We start from the raw sequence: 14,503 nt of genomic DNA on the forward strand, positions 1-14,503 counted from the left end.
TTAATTAAAAGACATCCTCATCATGAGTTTGTTTGCACTGATCAATTGTTTTCTCTGGTTCAAGACTTCATTTTTTAGAATGGGTTGAGTTCATGCCTATATAGAATAATCATAGAATTTACAGTGCAGAAGGAGGCCATTCGGCCCATCGAGTCTGCACCGCTCTTGGAAAGAGCACCCCACCTAAGCCCACACCTCCACCCTATCCCCGTAACTCCACCTAACCCCAAGGGCAATTTAGTACGGCCAATCCACCTAACTTGCACACTTTTGGACTGTGGGAGGAAACCGAAGCACCCGGAGGAAACACACACAGACTCGGGGAGAATGTGCAGACTCCGCACAGACAGTGACCCAAGCCGGGAATCGATCCTGGGACCCTGGAGCTGTGAGGCAACTGTGCTAACCACTGTGCTACCGTGCCTCCCTGCTCCATCTTTCAGGTACATAATAAAGGGTATACGTAATACTAATTCGCAAGAGTAAAAACTAAACTAAATTGGCCAATATTTCGCCACAGTAAACTAAATATAAAATCTGATAGAAGACCCTAATTAAATCCTTGGTTAACCATTGGATTCCTTCAAATCGTAAGTTATGTGGGGGGGGGGGGGGGGCGTAATTAGATTGCAATGGTTACCTATTTATAGAGGGAATGCCAGACCAAAGCATTGTACTCATGGGGTCAAAGTTTCTATTAAAAAAATGGAAGAGGGGGCAGCACGGTGGCACAGTGGTTAGCACTGCTGCCTCCCGGTGCTGGGGACCCGGGTTTGACCCCAGCACCGGGTCATTGTCCATATGGAGTTTGCACATTCTCCCCTTGTTGCATGGGTTTCACCCCCACAACTCGCAAGAGGAGCAGGGTAGGTGGATTGGCCATGCTTAATTGCCCCTTAATTTCAAAAAATAATTATGACGTAGCAAATTATGGTGAAATAGGTTAGGGTAAAATAACACACAAGTGTACAAGCAACCAATGCAGAGCAGCAATCAGCAAAACCAATAGAAATTTCAACCACGAAAGTTAAAACAGTAGGATCAAAGTCAGAGGAATTTTTGATCATGATATACAGCGTCCTGTTAAAGCTGCACTTTGTGTAATGTGCAAGAAACAAGGGAACATTCAGTGCAGGGGAGAGTCACAAGGCTGATCTTCAGTGTTGGCATCGGACTAATGAAGCAAGACTGGGGAGACTCGTTTCTTTTGCCTGTAATGGTATGTAATATTGCAAATGATTTGGTGTTAAAAAAATTCATCTGGAATGCTTTAAATTAAACTGGAAGTAGACCAAGGAGAGACTGGTTTAAAGAGTCAAAGGTAATATTAGGGCTGGTATCGGAAAGTAGTTGTTCATGCAATGAACAATCAGTACCTGGGATCTTAAAGGGCTGCAAAGTGGTGCAGTGATTAGCACTGCTGCCTCACGGCGTCGAGGTCCCAGACTCAATCCCAGCTCTGGGTCACTGTCCATGTGGAGTTTGCACTTTCTCCCCGTGTTTACATTGGTTTCACTCCCACAACCCAAAGATGTGCAGGCTAGGTGGATTGGCCACGCTAAATTGCCCCTTAATATCAAAAAAAAAATTTAAATGAAAAAGGACAATTTTTGTTCTTAATTAAATGATTTGTATGGATTTGAATCTCAAAATTTGCAAGTTTTAAAAGGTACAGATTCCTACAATTTAATCAGCACATTCTTAACTACAGTACTGAATGTATCCATTTTTTTTATTAAGGAAAATGTCAGGTTCCCTAGCTATTCTTCAAAAATGATGTACTGTTGCCAAATTAGATCTTCACTTCAGCTATCCATTTTGCTTCAGCTGACAGGCTCAGATGGCGACCATCATTCAGTGCACCCATCCCAAAAGCAATGGAGATCCACCCATAAATCTTTGCTCATTCTCACCCAAACAAACAGTGGTCACTCTGGTCAATAAATTTGGCCTGAGAACAAAGCAGAGACCAAAAGAATAGCGGTGGCCCAAGAACATAGCAAGGATAAATCGCAAAGTTACATTACAACACAAGGAGGCATGTGGGACAAGTATCCTGGCGAACTTTTAATTTAATGCAAATTAATCAACTATAAAGTAAGATTAGATAAATTACTTGGTATAAAATTTAAATCCAATTTGATAATTCATTGATTACAACCAATGTTAAATTAATTAATCAAATATAGGAGGATACAAGTTTAAAAGGAGAGTAACTGTAAAGGATTCAGAATTTTCAATAAATTAAAATCTGAGGTATATCGATAAGACACAAGTAAAAACATTTAAGCTTATCCCCCGTAAAATAAAATGACATAAGACAAGGGAATGGGATGAAGGCAAGTAGCTGGTGTGCCATTCCTCCATGAGGCTGAGAATTTAATGGATACCATGGTTCTAGATGTGCTCACCCTGCAGTTAAGAAAGTGCAGGCATTGAGGGGATGGGTGACAGTCAGATAGATAAGAACCACCAAGCAGGTAGTCTAAGAGTTATCGGAGTGCATTGTGCTCTCCCAACAGTACTCCGTTCTGAGCACTGATGAGAGTGATAGTTTCTCAGAGTGCAGTCAGACCATTTCCATGTCACCATGACTGGCTTAGCTGCACAGCTGCTTGAAGAAGAATAGGAAAGCAATAGCAACAGGGGTTTCTATAGTCAAGGGAAAAAACAGGCATTTCTGTGGCTGCAGAGATTAATTCAGCAATGTACATCGTCAGAATCAAGGATGACATTGAGCAGCTACTGAGCACTCTGAAGGAAGAGGTGATGGTGAGGAAGGATGAACAACCAGAGGCATAGTTTAGGAAGCTAGGAAGGAGACTAGCAAGCTGAACCTCAAGTTGTAACCTTCTGATTACTCCCAGTGCCACGCGCTAGTGAGTATCGGAGGATTGGACAAATTAATGCTTGCCTGGATATATGGAGGACAGAGGGCAACAGATTCTTGGGGCATTCGGACTGTTTGAGGAAGTGGGAACTGTACAGGTTGGATGTATTGCACCCCAACAGGACTGGGACAAATGGTTTGCTCATGCTATTTAAACAAACTTGGCAGGAAGATGGGAACCACAGTGTAACATTAGAAAGGAAAAATAAGGTGCACAATGGATTAGGAGAGACAGACTATATAGAGACTGAGCGAAAGAAACAGTAAGACACAGTAAGACATTAGATGGTGTCAGAATAAGAGGAATGAAATAAAGCCCAAATTAAGTTTACAGTGCGTACATGCAAATTCACGGCACATGGTAAATAATTTGGGTGAGCTTCTCGCATAGGTGGACACATGTGGGTGGCACGGTAACACAGTGGTTAGCACTGTTGCTTCACAGTGCCAGGGTCCAAATGTGATTCCTGCTTGGGTCATTGTGCAAAGTCTGCACATTTTCCATGTGTCTGTGTGGGCTTCCTCTGGGTGCTCTGGTTTCCTCCCACAAGTCCTGAAAGACGTGCTGTTAGGTGAATTGGACATTCTGAATTCTCCCTCTGTTTACCTGAACAGGGGCCGGAGTGTTGCAACTAGGGGATTTTCATAGTAACTTCATTGCATTGTTAATGTAAGCCTACTTGTTACAATAATAAAGATTATTATGGGAATATGATGTTGTGATGAGAACGGAGACCAGGTTCAATAAAGGAAAGGATCGGCTAGTAACTCTTCATGAATACAAGGAATATTTACCATTATACTGTATTCAATAGGCTGCCAACTAGTGGGAAGATAGAGAGAAGTAAATTTGCAAGATAGGTGCAAAAACCATTTAAGTTGGGAGTTTTAATTATCCTAATATAGACTGGGATAATAATGGTGTTTCTGGTCCAACAAGGAAGGAGGCATTCCTGGAACTTGTTCTGTGGAATGAGATGGGTCAAGTGGATCAGTGACAGTAAGAGGGAACATTTAGAGGACAGTGATCATAGTATCATAAAGGTTTAGGTTAATGATGGAAAGGACAAGGAGCAATCCATCTGCACTTGGGAGTGAATCACATCTGGATTGGGTCAGGCACAATCCACAAGGGAATTCCATCCAAGCAATTTCATCCCCATCCGCCTCAAAAACTGCCAGAGGCAGCGTAAAATTCAGGCCATGGTGAAATTATAGGAGTGTTAGTCGAGATACTGAGGCTGGAATTTTCTGGCTATTCACTAAACGGGATCTTGCAGCCCAGCCGATGGTGCACCCCCGTCGCGGGTTTCCCGGTGGCAAGGGTTGCATTGAATGGGAAACCCCGTTGACCACAGCGGGACTAGAAGATCCTGCTGCTGGACAATGGTGAGCCATCTCTGCCACCACGAAATATGTGGCGGGTTGCACGATAAAACGTAGCCACTATGGCTGAAAGTTGAGAATGACTGATAGATGCTGGAAATCTGAAATGAAAACAGAAAAAGCTAGCAGAATCTATGGAAAGAGAAGCAGAGGATGACTGCACTTAAAGTTGATAAATCAATAAGGCCAAATTAGATGCATCCGAGGGTACTGAGGAAGGGTAGAAATTGCAGAAACGCAGGCAATAAACTTCAAATCCTACTTAAATACGGGGGTAGTAAGGCCAAGTTCAGAAACTACAAACCAGTCAATTTAACCCATTGGTGGGAAAGCTTTTCAAAATGATAATTTAGGACAAATTAACAGTCTCTTAGGAAATTGTGGATTAATCAATTTAAAGCCAGCAATGATTTATTGAAGAAAAGTCACATTTAAATAATTTTATAGAGAGTATTCTGATGAGGTACCAGAGAGGGTTGCTGAAGGTAATGTGGTTGATGTGATGATGTACATGGACTTCCAAAGGCTTGTCAGCAAAGTCAAAGGCCATGGAATTAAAAAAAGGACAGTGGCAGCACAAATATGAAGTTGGCTGATTGACAGGAAGCAAGAGCGTAGTGGCGAATAGTTGTTCCTGGGTCTGGAGAAAGGCTTATTGTGGGGTATTCCAGGGGTTGGTACTCGGATCACTGCTTTTTGAAATCTATTAATTAATAATCTAGACTTGGGTGTGCAGGGCACAATTTCAAATTTGTAGATGACACAAAAGCTGTGAGGAGGATAGTGATCAACTTCCAGCAAACGTAGACAGACTGGTGGAACAGGCGGACACTTGGCAGATGAAATTTAATGCAGAGAAATGTGAAGTGAACAATTCAGTAGGAAGAATGAGGAGAGGCAAAACGAGATAAAGGGATGGAGGAGCAGAGGGACCTAGGGGAAATAAGTGCATAAATCGCAGTGGGTGGTGGAGCAAGTTGGGAAAGTGGATATTAAGGCATTTGAGATTCGGGGCTTTATAATAGAGGCAGAAGGTATAAAAGCAAGGAAGTTTTGTTGAACTGTAGCCATGTAAAATGGCTGCGTTCCGATTAATCTGGCCAAAACCCAGTTTAAAACGGCTAACCCGAAAGACTGCTGGGAAAAGCAGCTAAGAAGACACAAGCAGGCAGCTGCAGACAGTTTTGCATATTCGGCTCTGGGAAGGTAGCCCAGATCGATACACAGGGCTATCAACAGCCCATCAACCCAGGTATTCACAGTTGCATTCAGGACTGTTTGCAACCAATCTATTCAGACATCCACAGTTAAATCGGCTATCCCCGTGAACAATTGCAACATATTAGCAATTGAATACCGGGCCAGACCTGTCGGCGCCTGCAGTGGCCGAAACAAAGACAGGTGAGCGACCATCCCCCGATCGAGGAATCGCCTCACCATTGGACACATCGACCCCAGAGATTGGGGACAGAATCCAATCACTTGGGACTCAGGGTCAAGGGCCGCCCCGAGAGGCGGGAAGCCCCTGGGCCCTATAAAAGTGAAGGTCCAAGTTCAGATCGCTCTCTCTCTCCTCTTCGCCTGCTCGAGACCTTCACAAGACCAGCCACTGGCAGCAGTAAGTTTGAATCCAGCGATCGCTACCCGGTAGAGACACCTAGCCACCGACCTGTAGCAGCCTTTTGAATCCCGCGGGCCAGATTTGATTGGACAAGCCATTCGTTTCCCTGACCTGGTGGGCTCTTCCTAAGTTAAGTATTGGCCAGTAGTGATAGATTTATTGTATAGAAAGTAGTATTAGGGTATTAATATTGCTTGTTGTATGTAATAAATGACCGTTGTTTTAATCCTTACTAAGCGGTGTGCTGTGTTATTAATCATAACCTGAACTTGAACCACGTGGCGGTATCATAAAGATACCTGGCGACTCATGAGCAAAGGTGACCTAAACAGAGCAAATAGACTAAGGTTAAAAAGAGCAACAGAACCTTATAAAACAATGGTACGGCCTCAACTGGAATATAGTGTGGAGCCCAAAATGGGACACTTTAGGAATGATGATTCTAGGGTGCAGGGATAAAAGCAAAATACTGCAGATGCTGGAGATCTGAAATAAAAATGGAAAATGCCAGGAAGACTGTCAGCATCTGTGGAGAGAGAAAGAGAGTTAACGTTCTTCAGAATGCAGTAATTTCAGTTACATGGATAGATTGGAAGATTCAGATCATGAAGGGTTTGGAAAGTGAAGACTGGGAAAAAAAGTTGCATTCAGGAAGAACCAGAGTAGACCGATTTAAGATGATTTAGCAAAAAAGCCAAAGGACACATGTGGAAAAACCTGTTAAATGCAGCATGTGGTTAGTATCCAGGCGCAGATAGATATAAATGGGTATGCTATAATTGGGATTACGGAGACATGGCTGCATGGTGACCAGCGATGGGAACTGAATGTCCCAGGGTTTTAAGTATTTAAGAAGGACAGGCATAAAAGAAAAGGTGGTGGTGTGGCACTTCTGGTTAAAGAGGAAATTAACACAGCAGTGAGAAAGGATATTAGCTCTGACACTGTGGAATCTGTATGGGTCGAGTTGAGAAATACCAAGGGACAAAAAACATTAGTGGGTGTCATATATAAGCCCCCAGGAATGGCATTAAACACGAAATTAGAGATGCATGTAATAATGGAATATCGGTGATGATGGGTGATTTTAATCTTCACATAGATCGGGCAAATCAAATTAGCCACAGTGCCGTAGAGGAGGACTTCCTGGAGTGTATACGGGACGGTTTTATTGACCAATATGTGGAGAAACCAACTCGAGAGCAGGCCATCTTAGACTGGATACTAATGAGAAGGGAATCATTCTGGCTGTATGAGACCCCTTGGGATGAGCGACCATAACATGATAGAATTTTTTATCAAGATGGAGAGTGAAGTCGTTGATTTGGAGACTTGGGTGCTGAATCTTAATAAAGGGAACTATGAAGATATGAGATGTCAGTTGGCCTTGATAGATTGGGGAGAGTTACTTAAAGGGATGACAGTGGATAGACAATGACAAACATTCAAGGAACACATTGAGGAACTACAGCAACTGTTCATTCCTGTCTGGCAGAAAAGCAAAGGGGGTAAGAGGACCAATCCATGGCTTACAAAGGAAATTAAAAATAGTATCCGATCCAAGGAAGAAGCATACAGATTGGCCAAGAAAAATAATAGGTCTGAGGATTGGGAGCAGTTTAGAATTCATCAAAGCAGGACGAAGGGATTGATTAAGAAGGGGAAAGTACGAAAGGAAGCTTGCAGGGAACATAAAGACTGACACTAAGAGTTTTTAATAGATATGTGAAGAGAAATAGATTGGTAAAGAGAAATGTAGGCCCCCTACAGACAGAAACAGGGGAATGCAATAAGGGACAAAGAAATGGCTGAGCAATTGAATACACACTTTGGTTCTGTCGTCACAAAAGAAGACATAATGCTGGAAAATGAAAGATTTAGTGAGAGGGAAGAACTGAGGGAAATCAACATTAGTAGAGAAATGGTGCTGGGAAAATTGATGGGATTGCAGGTGGATAAATGCCCAGGCCCTGAGAATCGGCTTAAGGAGTGCTTAAGGAGTGCTTAAGGAGGTGGCTCTGGAAATAGTGGACGCATTGGTGGTCATCTTCCGGGATTCTATAGACTCAGGAACTGTCCCTGCAGATTGGAGGGTAGCTCACGTCACTCCGATATTCAAAAAGGGAGGTAGAGTGAAAGCAGGGAATTATACGCCAGTAAGGCTAACATCGGTAGTGGGGAAAATACTTGAATTCATTATCAAGGACTTTATAGCGGAACATTTAGAAAGCAGTGGCAGGATCAGTCAGAGTCAGCATGGATTTATGAAGGGAAAATCATGCTTGACAAATCTGTTGGAATTCTTTGAAGATGTAACCAGTACAGTTGACAAAGGAGAGCCAGTCGATGTGGTATATTTGGACTTTCAGAAGGTGTTTAACAAAGTCCCGCATAAGAGATTATTGTGCAAAATTAAAGCGCATGGGATTGGGGGAAATGTATTGAGGTGGATAGAAAACTGGTTGGCAGAGAGGAAACAAAGAGTAGGGATTAATGGGTCCTTTTCAAATTGGCAGACAATAACTAGTGGGGTATCACCGGGATTGGTGCTGGGACCCCAGCTATTCACAATATATATTAATGATTTGGATGAGAGAACAAAATGTAACATCTCAAAGTTTGCAGATGATACCAAATTAGGTGGGAGGGTGAATTGTGACGAGGAGCAGGTATCCTACAGCATAGAATCATAGAATTTACAGTGCAGAAGGAGGCCATTCGGCCAAGTCTGCACTGGCCCTTGGAAAGAGCACCCCACTTAAGCCCACACCCCCACCCTATCCCCACAACCCCAGGTAACCTTTTTGGACACTAAGGGCAATTTATCATGGCCAACCCACCTAACCTGCACATCTTTGGACTGTGGGAGGAAACCGGAGCACCCGGAGGAAACCCACGCAGACACAGGGAGAACGTGCAGAATCCGCACAGACAGTGACCCAAGCCGGGAATCGAACCTGGGACCCTGGAGCTGCGAAGCAACCGTGCTAACCACTGTGCTGCATGATCTGGACAGGTTGGGGGAGTGGGCAAATCAATGGCAGATGCATTATAATTTGGATAAGTGTGAGGTTATTCACTTTGGAAGCAAAAACAGGAAGGCAGATTACTACCTGAATGGTTGTAAATTGGGAGAGGGGAGTGTGCAGCGGGACCTGTGTGTCCTTGTGCACCAGTCGCTGAAGGTAAGCATGCAGGTGCAGCAGGCGGTAAAGAAGGCTAATGGTATGTTGGCCTTCATTGTGAGAGGTTGAGTATAGAAGCAGGGATGCAATTATACAGGGCCTTGGTGAGGCCACACCTGGAGTATTGTGTGCAGTTTTGGTCTCCTTCTCCGAGGAAGGATGTTCTTGCTCTCGAGGGAGTGCAGCGAAGGTTTACCAGACTGATTCCAGGGATGGCAGGACTGTCATATGAGGAGAGATTGACTAGGTTGGGATTGTTCTCACTGGAGTTCAGAAGAATGAGGGAGGGGGATCTCAGAGACTTATAAAATATTAATGGGATTAGACAGGGTAGATGCAGGGAAGATGTTACCAATGATGGGTATGTCCAAAACCAGGGGTCAGTCTGAGGATTCAGGGAAACCATTTCGGACAGATATAAGGAGACATTTCTTCACAGAGTGGTGAGCCTGTGGAATTCATTACCACAGGAAGTAGTTGATGCTAAAACTTTGAATATATTCATAGGCGGCCAGATATAGCACTTGGGGAGAATGGGATCAAAGGCTATGCGGAGAAAGCAGGACAAGGCTATTGAGTTGGATGATCAGTCATGATCGTGATGAATGACAGAGCAGGCTCGAGGCGCCAAAAGGCCTCTTCCTGCTCCTATCTTCTATGTATCTATGTTGGAAGCAGATTCAATTATTTTTTTAAAATAAATTTAGAGTACCCAATTATATTTTCCAATTAAGGGGCAATTTAGCGTGGCCAATTCATTCTAGCCTGCACATCGTTTGGGTTGTGGGGGTGAGACCCTTGCAGATCAGGGGAGAATGTGCAAGCTCCACATAGACAATGACCCGGGGCCAGGACCGAACCTGGGTCCTCGGCGCTGTGAGATAGCAGCGCTAACCACTGTGCCATCGTGTCGCCCGGAAGCAGATTCAATCATGCCTTTCAAAAGAGAATTGATAAATTGGGCTAATGAGGGGAATAAATTCAGGATTTGCCGATGCCATCAAATGTCAGAGCAGAGAGCAAACCTCAAAATTTTAAAAAAGTGTATGGGATTATTAAATTTCCCATTAGCCTCAATTTTAAACTTTTTATCTCAATTATAATTTCACATTTTAAGTACAGCCTGCTCACTCTTTCACTTGCGTTTCTCTTCTCCCTTGCTGGTGTTATAGTCTTTTCTCTTATTTTTCATTTCTGGTTTCAAGTTGTGCCAGATCCAGCATCAATAGGGCTCTTTGATTAATTGGAAAATGTAATCCTGAGGTGGGTTCGGTGCTACTGATCCTGCCCCAATGTGGTTTGATCCCACGATGGTTCCCAGAATTTTCTAATAGTTTAACTGACAGTGGATGAATGACAGTGAATCCAGCATCCTACCATCCTTTCCCTTAATCAGGGTCATGATCATTCTTTACAACCAATGCAATTGGTTGAGTGACAGGAAACCATGAATAGTGGTGAATGCATGTTTCTTGGACTGGAGGATGCATTATGATGGGGTCCCCCAGGGGTCAGTGCACACTTGTGTGCAGAGCACAATTTCAAAATTTGCAGATGACACAAAACTTGGAAACATTATGAAAATGAGGAGGATAAGGACATAGGTAGGTTGATGGAATGGCTGGACAAGTGGCAGATGAAATTTTATGCAGATACGCGTGAAGTGATTTGCTTTTGTACGAAGAATAACGAAAGACCATATAAAATAAAGGATGTCAGGAGCAGAGGGATCTGGGCTTTATATGCACAAATCATTGAGGGTGGCAGGACAGGTTGAGAAAGCATATGGGATCCTGAGCTTTATAAATAGAAACAAAGAACAAAAGCAAGGAACTTATCATAAAACTATAAAACACAGGTTCCGTCTCAACTGGAGGATTGTGCCCTGTTCTGGACACCACATTTCAGGATGGATGTGAAGGCATTAAAGAGGGTGCAGAAAATATTCCCAAGAATGGTTCCAGGGATGTGGGACTTCAGTTACATGGACAGATTGGAGAAACTAGGGCTGTTTTCCTTGGAGGAGAGAAGGTTAAGAGGAAATGTGATAAATATGCTCAAAATAATGAGGGATCTGTACATAGTAAATAGGGAGAAACTGTTCTCACTGGAGAAAGGATCAAGAACCTGACGACACTGATTTAAAATGATTGGCAAAAAAAAGCATGGTGACACAAGGAAAACCTTCTAAATAAAAAAAAACTTAACCAGTGGTTAGAATCTGGAATGCGCTGCCTAAGCTTGTCGGAGGCAGATTCAATTACGGCTTTCAAAAAAGAAATAGTTAATTATCTGAAGTGGAAAAAAATGCGTGGCTACAGGCAAAAGGTGGGAGAATGTTTTGAGGTGAACTGCTGTTGCAGAGAGCTGGCAGAGACAAGACATGCTGAATGGCCTCCTTCTTTGCTATAAATAGTCTATGAATACATTTAACCTGGAACGCAAAACAAAGCATTATGAAAATCACTAAATACAGTGAAACTGCTAAATTATTTGTCAAATAGTATAACATTTTCTGTTAAAAAGTGAGCACCTCTGGCGTTCCACAGAAAGTAGATGTGGTGTCAGTGCAAGCAATTCCTTCTTTACAAAGGCCAAAGTCTGTTAAAGCTATGTGCCCCTGCAACACAAAACAAACAGCATCAGATAATAAAAACAAAAGATATTTAAACAAGCAGAAAATGTTGGATATAAACAGAAAGTCAATCATTATCTGTAAGAGACGTCAAGGTAACATTTTTTCTAGTCACTTGCCTCTTTTCTTTACAGATGCTAAATAACCTGCTCTGAGTTTACACCCTTTTTTTTTCAGGTGCATAGTATTTACAGACTTATTATTTAAAATGTAAACAATAAAATAATTGAAATGTAATTCAACATTTATTTTCAAAAGTTGAATAGCAGTTTCCATAAGTCTCAGCCTTAGCTAAAGTAGACTGGCAAGCGTGGACAAACATGTACTTTAATGATTATGATAGGAAATATTCAGAACACGGAGTTACTAATAACCCCTACATTCTTATTGCTTAATTATTGTATAAGCATTTGTGTTTTGTGCAAACCATGGACTGGTCGATGATGGGTGCAAAATTTAGTTGCGTCATGCAATTTTGGATCCAAAATGGTGTGCATGCTACATATGAATATTTATGATGTGGGCAATATTAGATGTCATTTTGGGTAGGCTGTTAGCATGGGCATTGAGAGCACGCACTGGAATTATGCACAGTTGGCAGATAGTGATGCAGCTCAGCATATAATGCCGATTTGACTCTAGCGGTACCATTTTTGACCTGGTTGCTGCTACTTTATTTTATATTATTTATTCTCTGATGGGATGTGGGTGTCACTGACAAGGCCAGCATTTGTTGCCATCCCTAGCTGCCCTGGAACTGAGTGGCTTGCTGGGCCATTTTGGAGGGTAGTTCAGAGCCAACCACATTACCGAGAGTCTAGAGTCATATGTAGGCCAGACCAGGAAAGGACAGATTTCCCTCCCCAAAGGGCATTAAGTAAGCCAGATAGGCTTTTACAACAATTGATGATAGTTTCATGGTCATCATTGAGGCTAGATTTCAATTCCATATTTTGTTAATTGAATATAAATTCCACCAGCTGCTTTTGTGGGATTGGAACCCATGTCCCAGAGCATTAGCCTGGGCCTCTGGATTAGCAGCCTGGTGATATTAACGCTGTGACACCATCTCCCCAACGAACATCCTCTCTTCAGAGCAGTTGAAAAGAGGATCCGTCGTCAGTAACCACAACCTAGAAGAGCAAACGAAAAAAGGACCTAGAAGCATTAACCACTACATAGAAGGTGATAGGAGGAGCCAGAGGCTGTAGCCACTTCAGTATGGGTCTGGCACACCCACAATTGTATTGAAGCACCTCAGAGTGCAACCTGATCCATGTAGACAACGTAAATACCTTTGCACCATTTATAATGACCATTTTGAACTGTTTGTAATGTTTCCTTGACTGTATTGAAGAACTTCAGAGTGCAACATGATGTATTTAGAAAACGTCAACATTATTGCATTTTGTGTGATGGCCGCTTCAAAATGTTTGTATTGTCCTGTCAGATATTTTACAAATAAAGTATATTTTTGGAAAAACAAATATGGTTATGAGAGAGCTCATGACCTGCAGTCAGGGTCAGTCTAATATTGGACAGAGCCTTGTGTACTAGCAAGCATGGAGACAGTTCCTAGCTTGTATCCTTTACTGTATATACACAAATAGTTCTAAGAGTTTCTAAAGACTCATGGTGAACCTATGTACAACTGTAAAGGCAGAAAATGCTGGATAAACTCAGCCGGTCTGGCAGCATCTGTGGAGAGAGAAACAGAATTAATGTTGAGTCCATATGAATATTCTACAGAACTGTAATATGGACTCAAAACATTAATTCTGTTTCTCACTCCACAGGTCCTTGTGAGGGCTTGTGAGAAAGGAATGGTGATAATCATGGATGATTGTAATCTACGTATAGATTGGACAGATGTGATTGACAAAATTAGCCTGAATAATGACTTCATAGACTATTTTCAGGACAGTTTCTTAGAATCGCACATTTTAGCACCAACCAGGGAACAGGATTTACTCGATCTAGTAATGTGCAATAAGACAAGATTAATTAATGACCTCATAATGAAGGCAGGTAGTAGCAATCTTGAGATGATTAAATTCAATCAGTTTGGGGGAGAGAAGAGTGAACCTAAGACTAGTGTTTTATACTTGAATAGGGGCAATTATGAGGGCATGAAGACAAAGCTGGCTCAGTCAAACTGGGAAATTAGGTTAAGTGGCAGGTCAGTAGTAGAGATGCAGTGGCAGACATTTAAGGAGATATTTCAGAATACTCAGAAAATAATATATTCCAGTGAGAAAGAAAGACTCAGGAAGCACACACGATATGCGGCCAACTAAAGTTAAAGATAGAATCAAACGGAAAGAAAAAGCATATAATTCCGCAAGCTGGAGAATTCCAGCCCTAGTTTCTGGAAAGATCCCATGAAATTGCAAATTAGGGAATGTGACCCCTGCATTCACAAAGTAAGGAAAGAGAAAGCAGGAAACTACAGGCCAGTTAGTTTAACATCTGTTGTATGGAAATTGCTGAATTCTGTTATTAAGGGCACTTGGAAAATCTCAATGCAATCAAGCAAAGTCAAACATGGTTTTGTGCAAGATAATAATGTTTGACTAACTTATTGGAGTCCTTTGAGGAAGTGACACACAATGTAGATTAAAGGGAACCTGTGGATATGATGTACTTAGATTTATTGAAGGCATTTGACACGGTGCTTACCATAGGTTACTGTGCATGGATCGAGGATTGATTAGCTAACAAGAAGCAGAGAGTAGAGATAAATGGGGTATTTTACAGGTTGGCAAGATGTGAAAGTGGAGTGCCAC

The 14,503-nt window shown here is 42.3% G+C and overlaps 1 protein-coding gene across 7 annotated transcripts in view; it reads right to left on the reverse strand.

The window, feature by feature from the left end:
- Positions 1-14,503, reverse strand: part of sgk3 (serum/glucocorticoid regulated kinase family member 3) — a 212,814-nt gene that overhangs the window by 17,036 nt on the left and 181,275 nt on the right. For all 7 annotated transcript variants that reach the window (XM_072467636.1, XM_072467639.1, XM_072467640.1 and 4 more), the window contains one exon: positions 11,616-11,702. In XM_072467636.1, the coding sequence (XP_072323737.1) occupies positions 11,616-11,702 (87 nt within the window). The remainder of the gene's footprint in view (positions 1-11,615; positions 11,703-14,503) is intronic.

This window comes from Scyliorhinus torazame, chromosome 11 (assembly GCF_047496885.1).
Source record: "Scyliorhinus torazame isolate Kashiwa2021f chromosome 11, sScyTor2.1, whole genome shotgun sequence".
NCBI classification, from domain to species: Eukaryota; Metazoa; Chordata; class Chondrichthyes; order Carcharhiniformes; family Scyliorhinidae; genus Scyliorhinus; species Scyliorhinus torazame.